This window comes from Sciurus vulgaris (assembly GCF_902686455.1).
Source record: "Sciurus vulgaris genome assembly, chromosome: 8".
Taxonomy (NCBI): Eukaryota; Metazoa; Chordata; class Mammalia; order Rodentia; family Sciuridae; genus Sciurus; species Sciurus vulgaris.
This window is the reverse complement of record NC_136468.1, coordinates 48239403-48260806: the sequence shown is the minus strand read 5'-3', so window position 1 is coordinate 48260806 and position 21404 is coordinate 48239403. Positions and strand designations below refer to the sequence as shown.

General features: G+C 32.7%; 1 protein-coding gene across 12 annotated transcripts in view; it reads left to right on the top strand.

Annotated features, from left to right (window-relative positions):
* PPP1R9A (protein phosphatase 1 regulatory subunit 9A) overlaps positions 1-21404 on the top strand; it is a 355775-nt gene that overhangs the window by 255386 nt on the left and 78985 nt on the right. For 8 of the 12 annotated variants that reach the window (XR_013765931.1, XM_079152241.1, XM_079152237.1 and 5 more), the window contains 2 exons: positions 7234-7369; positions 12338-12403. Coding sequence is in view for 11 of the 12 variants with exons in the window: in XM_079152241.1 (XP_079008367.1) it covers positions 7234-7369; positions 12338-12403 (202 nt within the window). In the remaining variant the exon portion in view is untranslated. The remainder of the gene's footprint in view (positions 1-7233; positions 7370-12337; positions 12404-21404) is intronic. The other 4 variants (XM_079152238.1, XM_079152245.1, XM_079152239.1 and 1 more) reach the window with 1 other exon arrangement.

Sequence of the window (21404 nt, the reverse complement as noted above, 5' to 3'; positions counted from 1 at the left end):
GGCCCTAAGCAACTCAATGAGACCCTGTCTTTAAATAAAAAAGATCTGGCGATATATACATACACACACACACACACACACACACACACACAAAAAAAAAAAACATATAGAATACATATATAGATCTATATATACTCACACATATGCAAGAAGGGTCAACAGTTTCTAGTGTTAGAACATTAAAAACAGTGGAAATTTCAGAAAACTAATTAAAGGGGACTTTGGCTTGATGAAACATTTTCTGGTATCACTGCATACCAGAGATTAACATTTTACAAATTACCTTTTTAATATTTATATGCATAAATATCTAAACCTGAGACATCAAAGCTAATTTAAATAGAAAAATGTTATTTCTGGAAGGGATGTAAATTTTTGGAAAGTTTATGCCTTTTATATAATTTGGAGTTCTTGAAATAGCCTGTGCTAGGCAAAGTTTTTACATTCTTATTTTTTTACATTAAAATATAATATAGAAAAAATCTTATAATCAGTACTGGGTTAAATGCAAAATTCATTTCAAAGGAATAATCTTAAATGTTTAGGTCTAGCTTTGAAAAGCAAACATTTTTATAGAGGTGAATTTAAAATGTTAAAGTCAGAGATATAGTATGATATATTAATCTATCTCACAATATAGGGAGGAAAAATATGTAAGATTATGCATTTATAAATAATGGCATGAAGACTGGTTAAGTTTTTAATTCCTCCCTATTACCAGCAAACTAGTGAATGTGGCTGGAGATAGATTTCCCACCACTTATTCACTAGAATTAAGTTAAATATTTTTAAAACTGTCCAATTCAGAGAAAAGCTATATATATATATATATGATATAATATGATAGGTATATAATATTACATATAATATGTAATTATATGTAATATGACCATATTATATATGCATATATAAAATGATCATAAGGAAACAGATGAGACACTTTTCACAAAAATCTTAGAAGCATTGTGTGATCTTATGACCCATGGTTCACAACAGTATCACAATGGAATATTCAAGTGTTATTTCTGTGTGTCTGTTTATCTTTTTGTTTTTTAAAGATAAGTGTTCAATTTTTTATATATAATATGTGTTTAAATTATATTTGAATGGAATAATTGTGTAAGAACTAATAACTTTATCCTGGTATAACTTTTCCATTAGCTTCATTCTACATTAAGAATTTTTAAATTTCAGCATGATTTAACTGCTATTATTGACTAGCATATCACATTCATTAGAACTAAAATTTATATTGAAATGAGGCATTCATAGATTTTCATTTTTTTCACTTAACCTGTCATATTAATCACACAGGACCATGGGGGATATTTGTAACTTCAGTTTAGCAAATTGCAAATGCAAACTTATTGTTTATTTTTTTGCTTGACAGCTCATCAGATAATTAAAAAACTAATCAAATGAATCCCATATAACTTAGACATCTAAACTCCAAAGGACAGTACATCAACATTGCTTGGTCTGATAATACATAAAAAGGAATAACTGATTTATTCTGCTTTTATTTATTATATCTCAGTATGAAAGGGAGAATGGAATGTTCTTAGTGGGATAATTCACATTTAAAGAAGGTGGATTTTAGTTTCAGTATTGCTGTTATTTGTTAATCATAAGCATGGAAAATATTCTTTTTAATTTAAATATCTATTCAGGTTTGATTTTAGCTATCTGATTCTCGATAGCTTAAAAAAAAAAAAAAAAAAAAAAAAAAAGTCCTCACTGTCCCATGTTGAAATAAAGGAGAAAAATTTTAAACAATGAAAAAATATTTTTTCTCTTAAAGGCACGTTAGTAATGGACTGGTTTGACCACATGTTTTGTCATTTCAGCTAGAGATAATGTCTAAGATATAAATCACAGTTGTGCAGAAACAGCAGTTGATTGGATCACATGCATTGTTGCTGACTTAATTATTACATATTTCAAGATTTTAAAAGTTCAGTTTAAAGTGGTCATGTAATTGATACTCTTCTATTTCAGTGACAATGAAAAATAAAAGTTTCAGAACATCTTTTTCTTATAGTTAGCTATATTTCGTCCTTTTCTTCTAATTGACTCACAAAAAACTGATTCTGTTTATAAAACTGTCATAAAACAGGAGGCAATTGGAATGGTGTGTGCAGTAAGCACTTTAAAATGCTTTCAGCCTTATCTGGATAATAATAAATGCATAGTCTAGATAAGAACAAGAGCAAACATTTATTAAAAGACTTTCTTAAGCACCAGATACTTAGTTAAGCTTTATATGGATTATACAATATTTATTTGTTGTAGTTATTATGATCACTTTACAAATTTGGAAACTAAGCCTTAGAAATATTAACATATGCAAGGCCTTAGATCCAGTAAGTGGTGTTTATAGTTAGATGGATTTATACTATCAAAGCCATTTTTCCACTTTATAGGCCTTTTTAACCTTAAATTATACTGTTACAGCATATCGATACTCTGGGTCCATAATTGAAATTATAACCTTACCTTAAATATGACATTGTATGCTGAATTCTATATTTACTAGATTGTACATATAATGTTATTTATAAATGAACTTAAAATACTTGCGAATGTGTAGAAAAATAATATACATACATTTTTCAAATCCTTTTCAGTTTTGTCATAATAATAATATAATCAAGTCCCTTCATGTATGTACTACATTTTATTCTTCAATCATCCCTTCAGACACATGAGTTTAGATACTAATTTTCACATGAGGAAAATGAGGCTGAACAACAAGTAGTTTGTTTCCACTTTTCTGTGCTTTCCCTCTATTTTATACTTATAAGGGTGACTTTCTATTACTGTAAACTTGTACCATTAATGATATTAAATTCCAAGACTTTGGAGATATATGTAGCTGGGTGCTCTACTACTGCTCCAAAAAGCTGCCCTGAACGAAGAGGTATCGAGTATTTTACCCTAACATGTTTAAAAGTGATTATATTTGATGAGATGAATTGTCTATCTTATATGCAATTGCAAATCATTCCCATTTCATCAGACTATAAAGAGATTTTGAATATACCCCAGTATTGGGCAAATAGCAAATTATGTTAAATTTTATGGGAAAATTCAGAAAGCCAAGTTGAAATTGAAGCAGCTGTGTCTTTATGATTTAAAATGCAGTTTCTTTAAGATGTATGGAACAGTTCTTATTTCCTCTGAAACTAATGACACATGCACTCATTTCTTTGAATCTTAGCATTGCAAATAATTTTGGTTTGGGAAGGAGGGATCTTTTTGTTTTTTTGAGGTCAGGAAGAATTTACATATGATATTAAAAGTTTTGATCTATTGTAATATATCATGATTATATAATTTATTACAGTAATCCATTATATTATTGTTTGGGCTTTAGTTGTTTTTGTAATTTTATGTTTTAGAGTATTTCACAAGATCTTTATTAAGACCTTAATTCATCCTTGCAATTAATAGCAATAGTTCCAAATGTTTGGCAAGTGTGTAATTTTCACATCTTATCTTTCTTTCTTCCTTAATTGCATTGAATAACTTTAAAGACTTGTCTTGCAGAGAAAATGAACTTCTCCATTCTTTAAAAAACTGTTCAACTAGAAAATCTGACAAAAAGGATTTATTGCTTAAATGTAAGAAATAAATGCAAAGATTTTATGGGATGAATGAATCTGAACTCTTAATTTACCTTTTACTTTGAGCTTATCTGTTGTTTTTGTAAATGTGCTTTTTGTTCATTAACTGCTTTTTTCCATCTCCTGTCAGCTTTATAGTAGGTGAGTGATGACCCCTTAAACCATATACTATGATGCATTTAAAGAAAGATAAAAGGTCAGTGTAGGCTTTGCTAAAAGTTTTTCTATGATAAGAGTTTTTTGAGTTCCTTTTTATATGTGTCACAACATGTAATTTCTGACATACATGTATTTACCAAAAACATAATGAATTTGAGGTAGTAATGCATGTCTAGATTATTTTAACATAGTCAAGACTTTATGTATCTTCACCCATCACATCTCCAAATGAAATTGCCCTGTGTATCTCTGGGCTGTTCAGAATTCTATTGTGATAGGCAACAGAGTAAGGATGTTTATTTTTACAACTTTTAAACATATTTTGGTCTTAGCCAGTGCTAAACAGCAATAGACAAAGAAACAAATAAATAATAGGAAATAAAGGAAGAAAAATGCTTTCTTCATAGTGAATATGATCTTTGATTAAAAAAAAATCCTAAGGTATTTATAAAAAGTCCACAGGATTAATGAGTGAGTGTAGCAAGGTCACAGATTCCAAAACTAATATTCAAAAATCAATTATGTTTCTATACCCTAGCAACAAATAATTAAAAAATTAAATCTAAAAACGAATGCATCTTATAATAACTTTAGGAAACCTGGCATATTTTGAGATAGCTTAAACAAACTATACCTAAGACCTGTATACTGAAAACTGCAGCATTGTATTATGAGAAAATAATGAAGATCTAAGTAAGACAGATGCACCACCTTCATGGACCAAATGAATTAATATTGGTAAGATGCCAGTTTTCCACAAAATGTTCTGTAGATTCAAAGCTGTGCCAGATTCAATGGACCTTCTTTTAGAAATTGACAAGCTGTTTATAAAATGTATATGGAAATTGAGGGGGGAAGAGATATACAGTTGAACAATTCACATTACTTAGTTTTAAGATGTACTGAATAGTAATCAAAGAAGTGTGATATTGTCATAAGTATAAACACATCAGTGAATAGATAGTAAAGCCCAGAAGTTAACCCACAAATACATGGTCCACTTACTTTCAACAAATATATCCAAGTAATTCAGTCATGGTAATGAATTATCTTCAACAAATGGTGTCAAAACAACTGGTTTTCCATTTGAAAAAAAATGAAACTTTACCCTTGTCTCACATCATGCATGAAAATTCATTCAAAAGATACCTAATATAAAAGCAAAACATTAACACTTGAAAAACAGGAGGAAACTAGCAATTAGGCAATACAAAAGGCATGATTTTAAAAATAGTGATACAATAGGCTTCCTTTGAAAGATACACAAAAATGAAAAGGCAAACCACAAACTGGAAGAAGATAATAAATTGAACATATAAACATAAACACATGTGTATACGTATACATAACTGCAATACATACAGACAAGGATATGTATTCAGAATATATAAAGAACCATTACAAATCAGTAATAAAAAGTCAGAGAAGTAAATTTTTAGGGACAGGCAAAAGATTTAAAAAGATATTTCACTTAAAAAAGAGATACAAATGGTCAATAAGTACCTGAAAAGATGGATATTTAATATCAATTATCAGTGCATTAGAAATTGAAACCATTTTGAGATACCATTAGATACTCACAGGTCTTACTGAAATTTTAAAAGGCAGTGTGAAGTGTTAGTGAAAATATAAAACAGCTACAACTCTCATGTGTTGCTATTAGGAACATAAAATGGTACCATCACTTCAAAAAAAACAATATGGCAATATCTTTAAAAGTTTAGCATACACTTACCTTATTACTAATCAATTACACGATTAGTTATTTACCTAAGGGGAATGAAGTCTACAAAGACTTGTGCACACATTTCTGGAAACTTTATGCCTAATATCCAAAATTTTTCTAAACATCTATCACTAGAAGAATAGATCAACCAAATGTGGTATCTCTGGTACAATTTGGTATGATGAACTACATAGTACTCAATGATAAAAATAACAATTTACTGATACTTGAAACAACATGGATGAATCTCCAAACCATTGTGGTGAGCCAAAGAAGTTAAAACTCTCTATGATTTCATACATTTGAAACTCTAGAAAAGAGTAATGTGGACTCACTGTAAAGACAATTTACTGGAAAGAGATATGAGGAAATACTTTTGGCTTGATGGAAATATACTATATCTTAACTGATGTAATGATTATAGTTTTATATGTTTGTCACATTTAATGACTACGCTTAAAATAGAGGTATCTTATTGTGTATAAATTATGCTTTAATAAAGATGAGAAGTTAGGTATTGGTAAATTCTATTTATACTTGATTCTCAAAGGAGAATAACTCAAAAGATCATGATCACAAAGCTTGATCTAATTCTTGTTTGAAATTACATAAAAATATTTCTGAAACGTTAATTAAGAAGACCTAGGTATAAGATTTTTAGCCTTCAGTGAGTTTGTGCAGAAGGTGTTAGTTTATGTTATTTGAAATTGAATGTATAAAACAAGATTTTATAATCAAAGGTAGCATTAAGTGTAGAAATGAGATTAAACTTGGAGCATCACATTCAAAACGATGTTAAGTCATACTTAGAAACTGTGTATGTTATTTGTATTTTATTATTTATCTAGAGCAGTAGGAATTGAACCCAAGAATACTTTGCCACTGAACTACATACCCACAATTTTTAACTTGGGATCCTCCTGCTTCAGCCTCCCAAATTGCTGGAATTACAATAGTTCTATTTTTCTAAAAATACAAATAATAATAATAATGTTAATTTGGAAAGATGCTACATATTAATTTTTGAGCATAACACACTAAATTGACAAGTATGTATCATAAGTGATGTGACTCAGTAAGTAAATATTTTCCTTTAGGCTTTTTTCTAATAAGAATTAATATTAACAGACATTTCCTTTTGTTCCTTCATTTCTTGAACCACACACTTCCTCAAATCATCTGTTTTTCCCAAAGATGGTGAATTAATTTGAGTTTTTCCTTTTCAAAGCAAAAATTTAAATATTACTTCTGTTTCTCCTTCTTACCACCAAAGTTTTAGTACCTTAGCAAATGTCTGTTAACTGTCTAATTTATACCATATTCTGAATGTTTTTGAAGTTTTTTGTGTTATAAAGAGGACATTTTTATTGGAATCATTCTTTCGTTCAGTGGTACAGGAAATTATGTTTTTGCTTCCAAAATTAATGCAATCTAAATGTGTAAAATATTGTAGAATGGATTATATGTTACGGCTTCTCCCAGAGTTTTTAATGGTTCTTTAGTCTGTCCTTTTCTTTCCTTTATGAGGAGCTGTGTCTGTAAAAGTCACTTCTGTTTGCTTCTGTTGCTCTCCTTTGCTCGCACGCAGGCACTCCACTTGAAGCGTATGGATGATACTATGTAGAGGCTTGATGGGCTCTTCCGAGATCTCAAGCTTAACTTCTTTTCTTAGCCCTCCTTTTTACTGGAGAGTCACATTAGTCTTCTCTAATCTTTCCGCAGATTCGTTATTGGGCGAGAAAAGCCAGGACAAGTGAGTGAGGTTGCCCAGCTGATAAGCCAGACGCTGGAACAAGAGAGGCGCCAGAGAGAGCTGCTGGAGCAGCACTACGGGCAATACGACGCTGATGACGACGAGGTAGGAGTGCTGCCCGCGTGTCCGGTTCCTTCCCCCTGCATGCCCACTGTGGGCAGCCCTCACACTACTGCGCGACAGCAAGGCAGGCTCTTGGCAGTATCTTAAGGAGTCTACGTCTACACTGAGCCAAAATTCAACTCAAGGAAAAGAAAAACCACTTGCATCTGATAGTAAGTTGCGAATCAGGTCATCGTATCCTATTTATGGTCTGAAGGCTATGGAAACAAATCAGTCTTATCTTTTATCCCACTATTATAAGAAAATTCATAGAAACAAAAAGGGTAAAAACACCAGAATGTAAATTATGGCTCTTTTTATTGCTGGAATTAGATAATTTTCTCTCTCTACTTTATATTTTTTCAGTCTTTTCAAATGTTCTACAATAGTATGCTTTTTTTCAAAAAAAATTAGTAAACATTTTAAGTGAAAAAACACACTCACAATACAGAAACACACATACACACACACACACAAAAAAAAAAAAAAAAAAAAAAATACTAAGATTTCTGAGTGTTTCCAGAGGTTTCTTACCCCCAGGAAGAGAAAGTTCTTTGGATCTGCTCGCTATGATTTGTGCTAACATAATGCAGAACAAAGCTTTTCCACTAGCACATGTTCCATAGAGTAGATACATATTGGAATAATTTTACATCCTGCTCTCTGTAGAAGATCAAGTAAATGAATAGAAGCTAACCCCCAAGTGAAAACGGCTCTCCGGAACCCTTGTGTGTTGTAATGTAATACAGATGCTGGTTTATTTCCAATGTCAGTGCCAAATGTACGTTGATATGATGGGACAACATGCTTTATTATAAACACGTTCAAACATGCATATGTTTCATATTGCCTTGTCAAAAGATCCATCAACAATTTACTTGTAGTATTTCATACTTCATCAACTAGTAAATATTCAGATAAAACAAATATTCTTCTTTATGTCAGCTGATATAATAAGCACAGTGAAATTTCGTATGTTCAACCTCTACTCACCTAAATATATTACTTTTCCTCTACTCACCTAAATATATTACTTTTCCAGAACTATTTTTGGTGTCTAGCCAGAAAATGGAAATTATTAAAAATGGACATTCAAATATTTTTCATGAATTTTAATCTCAGATATTTTAACTAAAATGTATATTGTTTTCGTGTGTTTATAGTATAATAAGGTTATATCCTCCATTTATTGTAGTAGAAAATTGAAAATGGTATATCAGTTAACTTTTGATTAAAGAATAGTACATTAGAAAGCCTTTTCATGAATGAATTAGTCTCTTAGAATTCTGTTTATTTGATGTTTTACTTTCTGAGACTGTTGAAAGGTAAGTTTTTTCTAATTTTACTGAGATATTAAGTATGGAAATATGTTATCTTGGATTTTGAAACTAAAAATAGTTTCCTTAAATATTTGAATTTGCATTTTATCTAGTTTTCAATTCTCTGCTCTAGTGTTTTGTGTTTTATTAGAGATGTTGATTTGCTCTGGCTGCAGGCCTATTTTAGAATTGTTGAATCAGTTGCCAGAGGCTTGGTTTTTACCTCCTCCCTCTGTTAGATTTTAGATATGAAGTTGAGGGGAGTACGGTGACATCAAGTGGTAGAAAGGCAGGAGGCCAGGCTTTGTTGTCCCTGTCTCAGTGTCCTTGGCTTTCAAGTTTGAGGATTGGGCTAGATCTCTGAATTCCTTCTAGTTTCTAATGTTCCATAAACACGAAATAAGACATCAGGTTGAGCAAGGAAAAGGGGAAAGTGAGGTAGCCTAGTCTTTAAGTAAAACTTTTTATCACATCCACATGCTTCTTCTGGTTATTCTGAGGAATTTTTCACATTTATCCCCCAAAGTTTTCAACTCAAGCAGCTAAAGCATGTGTGGGGTGTGAGTATGGGTGTGTGTCTATTCAATGGAGCATGTGCATATGATTTTCCTCTACTTGATAATCAGAGTAAATAAAAAAAGAATATTTTTACTTCACATATATACTTAGGAACATATCATATACCAAGTGGAAGATTGCTTATGGATTTGTTTGCTTGTTTTTGTAAAGAATCTAAAAATCATTGTCCACATGAGCAGATAGTTCTAGGAGTAAGAGGAGTAAATCAGATAGTGTCAGGCACTTTACAAGGTGTCTTCCCTACATGTTCTCATTTAATCTTTAGAGCATTCAGAAGAGGTGTTTTGTTTTTGTTTTTTCTAGAAATGCAGCAACTGAGGTTCCCTCCCACCCAGGTATGACATAGCTGTCAGAGTTAGTATTAGAATAGAGTCTTTTGACCCCAGAGTCTACTGGTCCTGTCAGCAGTACAATGTGCTGTTGTTGAATGGAATGTACAGAACACCCCTAATGGATCTGTGTATTCAGGCACACAGAATAACTGGTTACAAAAGATGTTGAAGGTTCCTCTTTAGAGTGATGGAGCTTCTAGTAATACTTAAGTTCTGTAATTCTTTGTTCTGTATTTCTAATAACAGGGAAATTGAAAACTTGGAGAATATTTTAGACAGTAGTCCATAAGTACTGTCTTCATGGAGTTTAAAGGAAAGAATGACAATACACGAATGTTTTAAGAAAAGCTTCAAGAGTTGAGGTTTTCATTAAACTTAGAATCAGAAATTAGAAATCAGAAGCTTCCGACTGTGTTACTTCAAGTAACCCTCAAGAGTGTTTTCCTTTGTAGTTTTCTCTTATCCTTCTCTGACTTGTGTGTTACAAAGTGTGTTTACTTAAAAAAAAAAAAATGTCCAGGTAAAACCAGTTTAATTTTCTGTGCATTGGAGCGGTGAAATCTGTACAGATAATGATAATTCACTCCAGTGTGAAGACTTCCAATGTTATAACTTGGTTTAAATTTTTTAACTAATGCTACTAAGTATTAAATTGATTGGTTTGAATATTATCTCTCAATTTTCTATTTACTTTCTTTCTCTGTTAATGGAAAGTAAAATGTTCACAAAGTAAGGGAAATGAGAAGAATGAATATCGGGTATCTGATGAATAAATGGTGATTGAATAATTGATTTAATTTCATATATAATTGAGCAATGTATTGATTTACATATCTTTGTTAGAACAGGCCCTGAATTTGTATAATCTGTCACTTTGGCTTTTCACTTCCCTTATAATGTATAGAATCATCCTGTGATTTCAAAGTTAGAATTACTTTTATTTGATAATATCCCTTCTGACATTCCCTGGACCCAGTCAGGAAAACCTCTAATTAGATACAGAGCAACTGAGTTCATCCAGCTAATTTTTAGAGCCAGTCCTTAGATCAACATTGTCTGCCAAAGGATAGAGAGTTTCTGTTTTTGATCAAATCATCTAAAGTTGATTCTAACTTGGAATTTGTCACAGGGACAGAGAGGAGTTGCTTGCTCAAATTGGCTACTTTGAAAAACTTCACAATGTAAGAAGTGTGTTCTGAAATTGTAAAAGTACAGTGGTCCTCTCTAAGAAGGAAGAAACGGGGAATGTTTAGGAATAACACCTTATCATGTGTTACTTATGCTTACATATATCTGTTTTAATGCTCTAAGAGATTGTAAGTCAAGCTCTAGTAGAATTGAAATGTATAGATTATCCTCAAACAATTTGAATTCCTGCTTTTTCTGTTTTGTCTCCAAATATTTAAACTAGAAGAGTTTAAAATAAGCAAACAGCCAATTCCATTTTAATTTGCATTCCTGTTTCTGTTCACTCTTTGTTAAACATTCTGATTTTAAAAAAAAGTAGTAGTAGTAGTAGTACAAACAACTCTGCCTGAAGGCTGAAAAAAAAAAGAGTCTGCTATAAAGAAAGGGAGATGAAAATCTAATCCAGTGAAAAATTTTAATGTACATCTCAGTTTATCTGTGATGAGTGATTGCATTTCTGAATTTAATAGAATTACCGTTCATTTGTTTTTCTTTCTTTTCCTTTTGAACAATCTAAAAGGTAATTATGGAGGATTTCAGTAAACCCCTCAGATAGTCAGCACTATGCCTTGGAACTTTGGGGTATAGTAAATTTTTCAGCTGGAATTTAATTTTTAATAACATCTAGTTTTCTTTCAGAATCTACAATTATCATGTTAGCCTTTGGTAGTGAGGTGATGTAATTCTGGTGTATACTTTTTCTGACCTGTTTGTATTTTATGGGTACCTTTCTGTCAAAAAACATTATGCAGTTTTAACTGCTGTGGGCTCAGATTGGAATATAGTATCAACTGGTGCTGTACCTCTTTTTTGAATTAGAAAATGAATATGGTCATGAAATTAAAATGAGTAATTTTATACATTTTTTTAAAATTATGGGATTATCTGCCTTCCTTAAATATCCTTTTGAAACATTTATTATATTGCAGTTTGTGATTATAAGTGACATTTAAAAAATCTCTTTACTCTGGTTCATAGCAAGCTTAATCAAACTGTGGAGACTGAAGCCCCTTTTCTTAAAATGCGGCTTGATTTTTTTAATAATTTTTTTCATTACTGGAAATTAGTATCATTTTACCAACATCACAATAGCATTCTTTTTAGAAACTTTTGAAGTATTTGGTAGCTACCTACACAGATAAGTGTTTCCATTGCTTGTGTTCACATGTAACAATAGATGCTGTGATTTGTGTAAGTATTAAAAGGTTCACAAGATTGTAATTTTTATTTGAAAAGCATTCATGGAATTACATTAAATTTAACTCATGCTGTTTGCTGTTCCTGGTTGAAAACAGCTTGTGCTATGTGAACAAGAGATTGTGTTTATTATGGGTGGCAATTTAATAATGTGAATGGACTTTATCCTGTGTCCATGATATTGGAAACAGTGGGAGCATTTTACCAAGGTATGACAGCATCCTCTTCATACTTTACAGTGTGTGTTACAGCAAGCACCTGAATTTCAGTGGTTTTTTCCTGTCCTTTTTCATTAGGCTTCTCTCTATTGAGGGGGTAGGGAAGCCTTCTTTAATTGTTTTTGTCAACCATTTTAGAACACTGTGGCTGAATTGCAAGGAGTATCTGCCAACTGCAATAACAATAACAACTATGTCCTTAAGGTTTGTTTTGTTTTATTTTTTTGATAGAAATAATGCTTTTTTTTTTAACCTTCCTGCTTCATCTGTGAAATTAAATATTCTATTTCCTATTAACTCTCTGTGCTCTGAAGAACTTCTCTAAGCTATGTTTTTTTGTGTGTGTTCAATAATATGAAAATAATAAATTGAAAAAATATTTAATTCTGAAACAGCATATAATTTAGGTACAGTTTCTGCAGTTTGGACTCACTTCCTAATATTTAACCCTGTGTGTTTTTAATTCCTAACACTTCAAAAATTTTGTAATTCAAATTAAAGAGGGCAAGAAGATATCCAGTATCAGGGCTATATGATGCTTACATAAAATGGTGTATATAGTGATTTATATTGTCCTAAGTCCAGTATTTACTTTTTTTTTTTTAAGAGTATTCTGAAGCAGAGTTCTTAGTTTTTCAACACTAAGTATATATCTTTACATTATAGTATTGTTTATTTGCATGATTTCAAATGTTGACATACCAAAACATCCCAAAAGGTACTGTACTTTAAATAATAAAATTATCTTAGTAATAGAGATAATGGAGTTTAAAATGGAGGTCAAGTGTGTTTAAATGATAAACTGGTTGATGGTGATAGAGGAGTCTAAAGAATAAGAGAAATATAAAATCTTTTAAATAACTTCAGAGACTTCAATTTTATTTGATTTTTAAGAAACATTAAATTTGATTATATCCTTTGGTTGTGATTCTCAAATTTATAAAAATCATAATATTGAAACCCAAAGCCATAAGGTTCTAGGAAAGCATTCAGTAGAAAACTGTGTCTGTGCTTGATGTAGCCTAAGCCAACTATGCATGCACTTCACACATACACACACCCTCACACTCACACTCTCTATCCCTGGTAGGTGGATATTCTCCTCCACTTGAAAGGTACCCTGTAGGGATATTATTTGTACTTGTAACACTGAACATGAGGAGATGATAGGGTCAAACAAAGTAGAATTAGAATAGGAACCGTCACCTAAACCAGGTCATCTCTTCATAGCTCATTTTCTTTGTATAATTACATTTTGTTTCATTTCTTTGTTTGCTTATTATTAAATTTGGGATATTGGGGATTGGACCCATGGTGCTCTATCACTGAGCTACATTCCCAGTCCCCCTTTAAATTTTTTATTTGTATTTCTTAAAGTTTAAATTTTTCATTAGTTCTTTTTAGTTATACATGACAATAGGATTCATTTTTATTTAATTATAAAACATGGAGTTTATTTACTCTAATTTGATCCCCAGAGTTTCCCCTTTCCTTCCTCTCTTCCCTTTCCCAGTTCCCTACCTCTCTATTGATCTTTCTATCTACTTATAGTTTTTTTTTTTTTTTTAATCAGTGTTTTGTGGATGTACATGATGGTGATAGTCACTGTGGCATATTCATATATACACACAGGAATGTTAGGTCAGATCTATTCCACTGACTTTCCCTTTCATCCTTTCTCCCTTCCCTTCATTCCCCTTTGTCTATTCCACTGATCTTCTTTTTTTTTTAATCACCCCTACTTTATTTTAGATTAGCTTCCACATATTAGAGAATACATTCAACCTTTGACTTTTTGGGACTGGCTTGTTTCACTTAGCATGATAGTGTCTAGTTCCATCCATTTACCCATAAATGCCATGAAGTCATTCTTTTTTATGACTAAGTAATACTCCAGTGTGTGTGTGTGTGTGTGACATTTTCTTTATCCATTCATCTTTTGAAGGATTGTGCTGCGATAAACATTAATGGGGCTGTGTCACTGTAGCATGTTGATTTTAAGTCCTTTGGATATATACTGAGGAGTGGGATAGCTGGGTCAAATGGTGGGTCCATTCCTAGTATTTTAAAGAATCTCCATACTGATTTCCAGAGTGGTGGCACTAATTTGCAATCTCGCCAGCAATGTGTGAGTGTACCTTTCCCCCATATCCTTGCCAAAATTTATTGTGACTCTTGATAACTGCCATTCTGACTGGAATGAGAAGAAATCTCAACATAGTTTTAATTTGCATTTCTCTAATTGCTAGACCTTGACCATTTTATCCATATTTTTGTTGACCATTTATATTTCTTCTTTTGAGAAATGTCTTTTTAGTTCATTTGTCCATTTATTGTTTGGGTTATTTGGTTTTGCAGTGTTAAGTTTTTGATTTCTTATATATCCTGGATATTAATGCCTTTTCTGAGGATCAAGTGGCAAAGATTTTCTCCTATTCTGTTGACTCTCTCTTCATGATCTTAACTGTTTCCTTTGCTGTGAAGAAGCTTTTTAATTAGATGCCATCCCACTAATTGATTTTTTATTTTACTTCTTGTGCTTTTTAAGGAAGTCAGTTCCTGAGCTGACATGTTGAAGCATTGAACCTACATTTTCTTCTAGCAGTTGTAGGATTTCTGATCTAATTTGTAGGTGTTTGATCCACTTTGAGTTGAGTTTTGTGCAAGGTGAGAGATTATTCTACTATGTATGGATTTCCAGTTTCCCAGCACCATTTCTTAAAAAAAAAAAAACTATCTTTTTTTCTCCACCAAATGTTTTTGGCACCTTTGTCTAGTATTAGATAACTGTATTGATGTGGATTTGTCTCTGTGTTTTCTATCCTACTATTCCTTGGCCTTCATGCCTGTTTTGGTACTAGTACCATGCTGTTTTTGTTACTCTGAGTATAATTCAAGGTTCAGTATTGTGATGCCTCCTGCTTTGCTTTTATCACTAAGGATTGCATTGGCTATTCTGGTTCTCTTATTTTTCCAAATAAATTTCAAAGTTGCTTTTTTTCTACTTTTGTAAAGAATGTCATTGGAATTTTGATGGAAATTGCATTGAATTTGTATAGCACTTCTGGTAGTATTGCTATTTTGACAATATTAATTCTACCTATCTAAGACCTCTGCATGAGAGGTCATTCCATCTTCTAAGGTCTTCTTCAATTCTCTCCTTAGTGTTCTATAGTTTTCTTTGTAGAAGTCCTTCACCTCTTTTCTTAGATTGATTCACAAGTATTTTTTTTTTAAGGCTATTGTGAATAGGAAGGTTTTCCTCATTTCTTTTTCATTAGATTTACCATTGGCATATAAGAATGTGATTGATTTATGGGTATTGATTGTGTGTCCTCTTTTGCTAAATCCACTTATGAGCTCTAAAAGTCTTCTGGTAGAGTTTTTTGGGTCTTCCTAACATAGGACCTTATAATCAGCAAGCAGAGATAATTTGAGTTCTTCTTTTCCTATTTGTATCCCTTTAATTTCTTTCTCTTGTCTTATTCCCCTGGCAAGAATTTCAAGGACTATTTTGAATAGGCATGGTGAAGGTGGATATCCTTCTCTTGTACCTGTTTCTTAGAGGAAATTCTTTCTGTTTTTCTTCATTTAAAATAGTGTTGCCTTGGATTTATCATTTATAACCTTTACAATTTGAGGTGAATTCCTTCTATCCCTAGTTTTTCTAGTGTTCAAACATGAATGGTGCTGCATTTTTTCAAATGTTTTTTTCTGCATCTGTTGAGATAATAATGTGATTTTTGTCCTTAAGTCTATTTAAGTAGTGGATTACATTTATTGATTTCTGTTTGTTGAACTAACCTTCCATCTCTGGGATGAAACCCACATGATCATGGCATAATACCTTTTTAACGTATTTTTGTATGAGGTTTGTGACTATTTTATTAAGAATTTTTGCATCATTGTTCTTGGTCTGAGGTTTTCTTGCCTTGATGTATCTTTGTCTGGTTTTGGTATCAGGGTGATACTTACCTCATAGAATAAGATTGACAGAGTTCCCTCCTTTTCTATTTCATTGAATAATTTGAGGAGGATTAGTATTAATTCTTTAAAGGTCTAATAAAACTTGGCTGAGAATCAGTTTGGTCCTGGACTTTTCTTTGTTAGAAGGTTTTTGATTGTTGCTTCAATTTTATTGTTTGAATTTCATCTGTTGAAGTTTTCTATATCCTCCTGGTTCAGTCTGGGTAGTTTATTTATCTCTAGGAATTCGTCAATATCTTCAAACTTTTCTATCTTATTAGAATATAAATTTTTAAAGTCATTTCTGATGATCATCTAGATTTCAGTAGTATCTGTGGTGATATTGGCTTTTGCATCCTGAATTTTTGTTAATTTGAGTTTCTTTTTTTCCCCTCTTTCTTTTGATTAGTTTGGCTAAGGGTTTATTGCTTTTATCCTTTTAAAAACTAACTCTTTGTTGTGTTGATCTTTTGTATTTTTTTAATCTCAATTTCATTAATGTAGACTCTGATTTTAGTTATTTCTTATCTTAAGCTGATTTTGCTGTTGGTTTTTTGTTCTTTTTCTGGGACCTTGATGTATAATGTTAGATTATTTATTTGATATCTTTCTGTTCCCTTGATATCTGAGCTCAGTGCTATGAACTTTCCTCTTAGAACTGCCTTAATACTCACAGAGATTTTGATATGGTATATTCCTATTCTTATTTACTTCTAAGATTTTTTTTTTATTTCTCTCCTGATTTCTTCCACTATCCATTCTTCATTTAGAAGTGTATTATTTAATCTCCAGGTGTTAGAGTGGTTTCTATTTTTGATCTTATCATTGATTTCTAATTTTATTCCATTATGATCTGATAGAATGTAAGTTATTATTTCTTATTTTTTTGTATTTGCTAAGATTTGCTTTGTGACCTAAATTATGGTCTGTTTTAGAAAATGTTCCAAGTGCTGCTACAGAGAAAGGGAATTCAGTTGCTGATTGATGAAATATTCTGTAGATGTCTGTTAGGTTCATATTATTAGTTGCATTTTTTAGTTTTGTAGAATCTTTGCTTAGTTTTTGTTTGGATGATCTATTCATTGGTGAGAGAGTCATGTTAATCTACCTAGTATTATTTTATTGTGGTCTGATTCTTAATGTTGAGAAGGGTTTGTTTGATGTACATAGATGCTCTGTTGTTTGGGGCATAAATATTTATGATCATTATACCTTGTTGATGTATGACTACCTTAAGCAGTATGAAGTGACTTTATCTTTTGTGATTAATCTTGGCCCGAAGTTCACTTTGTCCGATATTAGAATAGATACCCATTTGTTTACAAGTTCATTTGAGTGGTATGTCTTTTCTTAGCCTTTCACCTTCAGTCTGTGAATGTCTTCGCTTGTAAGGTGAATCTCTTGCAGACAGTATATTGTTGTGTCTTGTTCTTTATCCAATCTGCTAACCTCTGTCTTTTGTTTGTTTGAAGATTTATATCATTTACATTCAGTGTTATTGTTATTTTAGAGAGATAATTTTTAATTTTCTGCCATTTTGAATAATTTGTAATATTTAAATTGGACTTGATTCTCCTTTAGTTGACTATTCTTCTAGTGTTATTTCTCCCTATACTGGTTTTCATTTTTTTCATGAAACATTTTATTGAGTATGTTATATAGTACTGTCCTCTAGTTATAAATTCTTTTTGCTTTTGTGTATCATGGAAGGTTTTTATTTCTACTTCAGTTCTGAAGCTTAATTTTTCTTGGTTGGTATCCATTTTCTTTAGAAGTTGGTATATATTCTTCTAGGACCTCCTGACTTTTAATGTCTGGGTTGAGTATTTAGTTGAAATGCATATTGGTTTACCTCTAAATGTGACATTGATTTTTCTCTTGCAGCTTTTAAAATTCTATCCTTATTCTGTGTACTAGGCATTTTCCTAATAAAGTTTCTTGGAGTGGATCTGTTATGAGTTTGTATATTTGGAGTCCCATATACCTTTTGTATGTAAATTTCCATTTCATTCTTAAGATTTGGAAATTTCATTGAAAAGATTGTACATTTCTTTAGTTTGTATTTCAGAGCCTTCATCTTCCCTATAAATCTTAAATTTGACCTTTTGATGTTATCCCAGATTTCTTGAATATTCTGTTCATGGTCTTTTAACATCTTTTATGATCAACTTTACTTTCAAAATTATATAATTTGTCTTCAAGGCCCAAAAATCTGTCTTCAAAGTGGTCTGATCTAATGGTGATGCTTTCCATTGACTTTATAATTTCACTTATTGATTCTTTGATTTTGAGGATTTCTGTTTGGTTCTTTTTCAGAATCTCTCTTCTGTTGAACTGATATTTTATTTCCTGTATTTTCTCTCTAATTTAATTCCTTATATCTTCTTTTGGCCTATAGAACAATTTAACTATAAACTTTATCTAAAGTCCTTCTCTGATACTTCCTCCACTGTGGTGTCAATGAAGTCTGTTGTTGAAGCATATGGGCTGTTTGGGATGATTTGTTCCTTTGGTTTTTCATATTTATATCTACTCATCTGTTTGTATAGTTCTGATTTCTTCTTTTAAGCAAAGAACTACTATGTGAGCTTCTTTCTTTTAGGAGTCCTGGGTTGGGTGAATATCCAGGTAATGCTAGTCTAAGTCAATGTGTGACCTCTAATTCCAATATCAGCACCACTTTAAGGGATGCCATTGAGCCCTATTTACTATGATCACTTTGGAGCTAAGCATCATTCTGTGTATCCTTATAAGAAACAAAGACTTGTTGTAATTATTCTCTACAGCTCCTCAAATTCAACTATAAACTTATAATTAAATTCTGAAATAGGTAAAAAAAATTAGTTGCTAAATTTAGTAGACATGATAATGTTAAGTGAGGACAAAAAGCAGGGAGGAGGAAAAATATTGGGCCAAAAGGAAAGGGAGAGAGAGAGAAAGAATACACAAAAGAATAATTTATACCAAGGTGAAAAGGAGAAATAGCTAAATGGTTGGTATTTGAGGTAGTAACAGATAATACTAGAGAATGAATAAGGGGTAAGAGAAGTAAGTATAAACTAGAGCCAGGAAAACAAAGATAAGAAGATTGATTCCAGTTAATGCTTTAAACCATTAGATGAAATACATTCAAATGGGTTAAAGGTACAATGTTGGCTGTTGAGTTAATAATTATCATTCAAGCTAGAGTTATTTATATGATCAAAGTTGACTTTAGAGTTATTTATAGTAAACCATGTCAAAGTGAAGAAAATTCTTGTTGAATCTTGGTGTGACTTTCATTTGTGTTTAGACATTTAGCAGATGTCCATCAGTCTTTGCCTGTGTATCTCTCCAGAGTTGCCAGGGCACAGGAGCCAGTTTCCTTGTTGACATGATCCTCCTACAAACAGCTTCTGGTTTTTCAGCTCAGGGGCCTGCTGCTGACTTCTGGAGGGTGTAGTGTTGTGGTTTGGTTGTTTCTACTGTGTACAGTAGTATAGGTTGCAGACTCTGAAGTATCCCTGTGATTGCTGTGGTTCACCATATACCTGCTAACCCTAATAGAATTCTTTTCATGGTAATAAAGATCTTGGTGGCTGTCTGTGAGTGCAGGAACTCTGGTTGTGAGTGTTCTGTGGCGCTGAAGTATTTCCCCAGAGGTTACCGTTCTCTAAATTACTGTTATAAAGGGTCTCCAGTGGTTCACCTGGACTCTAGTTTCTACTGTCCCAGTTTGTGAATGGCAGGCGTAGATTCTCTCTGTTGACTGTGTCTGATGTAAGGTCCTCCAGTATCCAAACAATGCCCTTTCACTTGGCAGTTGTGATCACGGGTCAGGCAGGGCACTAATAAGGTTGGGATCCTCCCATTCTTGCTGTATAGACTATGGTAATTTCCTGCTGGGTCTCTATCACTGGATGTTCAGGCAGGTTCACTCTGGTATGGCCCAGGATGCTGGGTAATGTCCTTGGTTTCTCCTGCTCCCTACCCCAATGTCAGTGGTCTGGGCCTGGAGAATCTGCTTTCCTCTACTGGGGCCAAAGCTGCTTTGTTGCTGTTTCTGAGTTCAGTGAGTGCATGCTGCACAGGGTTTGTGCCTTTGCCTGTGTCACAGAGGCTGAGCAGGGTTAGGTGCACTTTCTGGCACAGATCCCCACCAGCCCATTCCATTCCCTTTGTTTGTAGTGAGACAGGGAGAAGGGGTTTCAGCATTTTGGGCTAGTAGTAGTCTTACTAGATGTCTTTCTGGCCAGATCCTTAAGATGTCTCACTGCAGTGGACTTCCCTTTGGCTTAATTTGCAGCTAACTGTGGATGGGAAGATTTAAGGGAGTAACTGGTTAGCTGAAGACTCCGCGAGATGGCTGTAGATCTCTGGCTCAGCTTTCTTTTCATGATTTCATTTTTAAGCTATTTACTCTGTTTTAAGGATCCTTCTGTTATCATTGTACTTTCAAATTTTGTCTGTTTTTCCAAATGTTTTTAAGCAGGTGAGCTTAAGAGATTTTCTGTCCCCCCCACTTTCCTCTCCACCTCTCTTTCTCTCTATTGCCCCTCCCTCCCTTCTCATCCCCAGGTTTGGGTTCAGGGTTAGGGGACTCTGAGTTTGTTTGTTTTCTACTCTGGTAACCTATTTTCCGGTCTTTCCAAGTCTCAGATTTTTGTAATATTGAGTCTTAGAGCTTTTATTTTATCACGCATCTCTCAGTTCTGCTTTTCCTTCACTGCCTCCTTTCTGAGTTGTGAGGAGATTGGGACTGACTCCCTAGAAACCATGCTAGAATAATGCTACATTACACTGATGAACCCCAGAGCTTGCGGTATTGAAAAGATGATATAGAAACAAACACAAATAACAGTATTTTTCCAACCTTAAAAACATTGTTTTTTTCAATAAGTTGAATGTAATTCTTTATCAAAAAATTCTTAAATACTACAGTCAGAGAATCAGACTCACTAGAATAGGAAGCCACCTATCTTCTCCTGGAGAGGAATCCCAAGGTTGTGCCAGGCCTTTGCTCTTCCTGTTTACCTTGAAGCCATTCACCACACCCACTCTTTGTTGCCCTTAAATACTCACTAAATCTGGCTCACCTTTCAGGGTTCTGTTTAGGTTTTAATCTCCTCCATGATTTTTTTTTCTCCATAAAGATTTGTTGGGCTCTCAGCTGAGTTAGGGGCCCTTTTTTAATCAATCAGTAGGACTATGTGTATCTCTCTCTTTACCCATAAATTTCCCCCATTGCTTGTTATCTCTT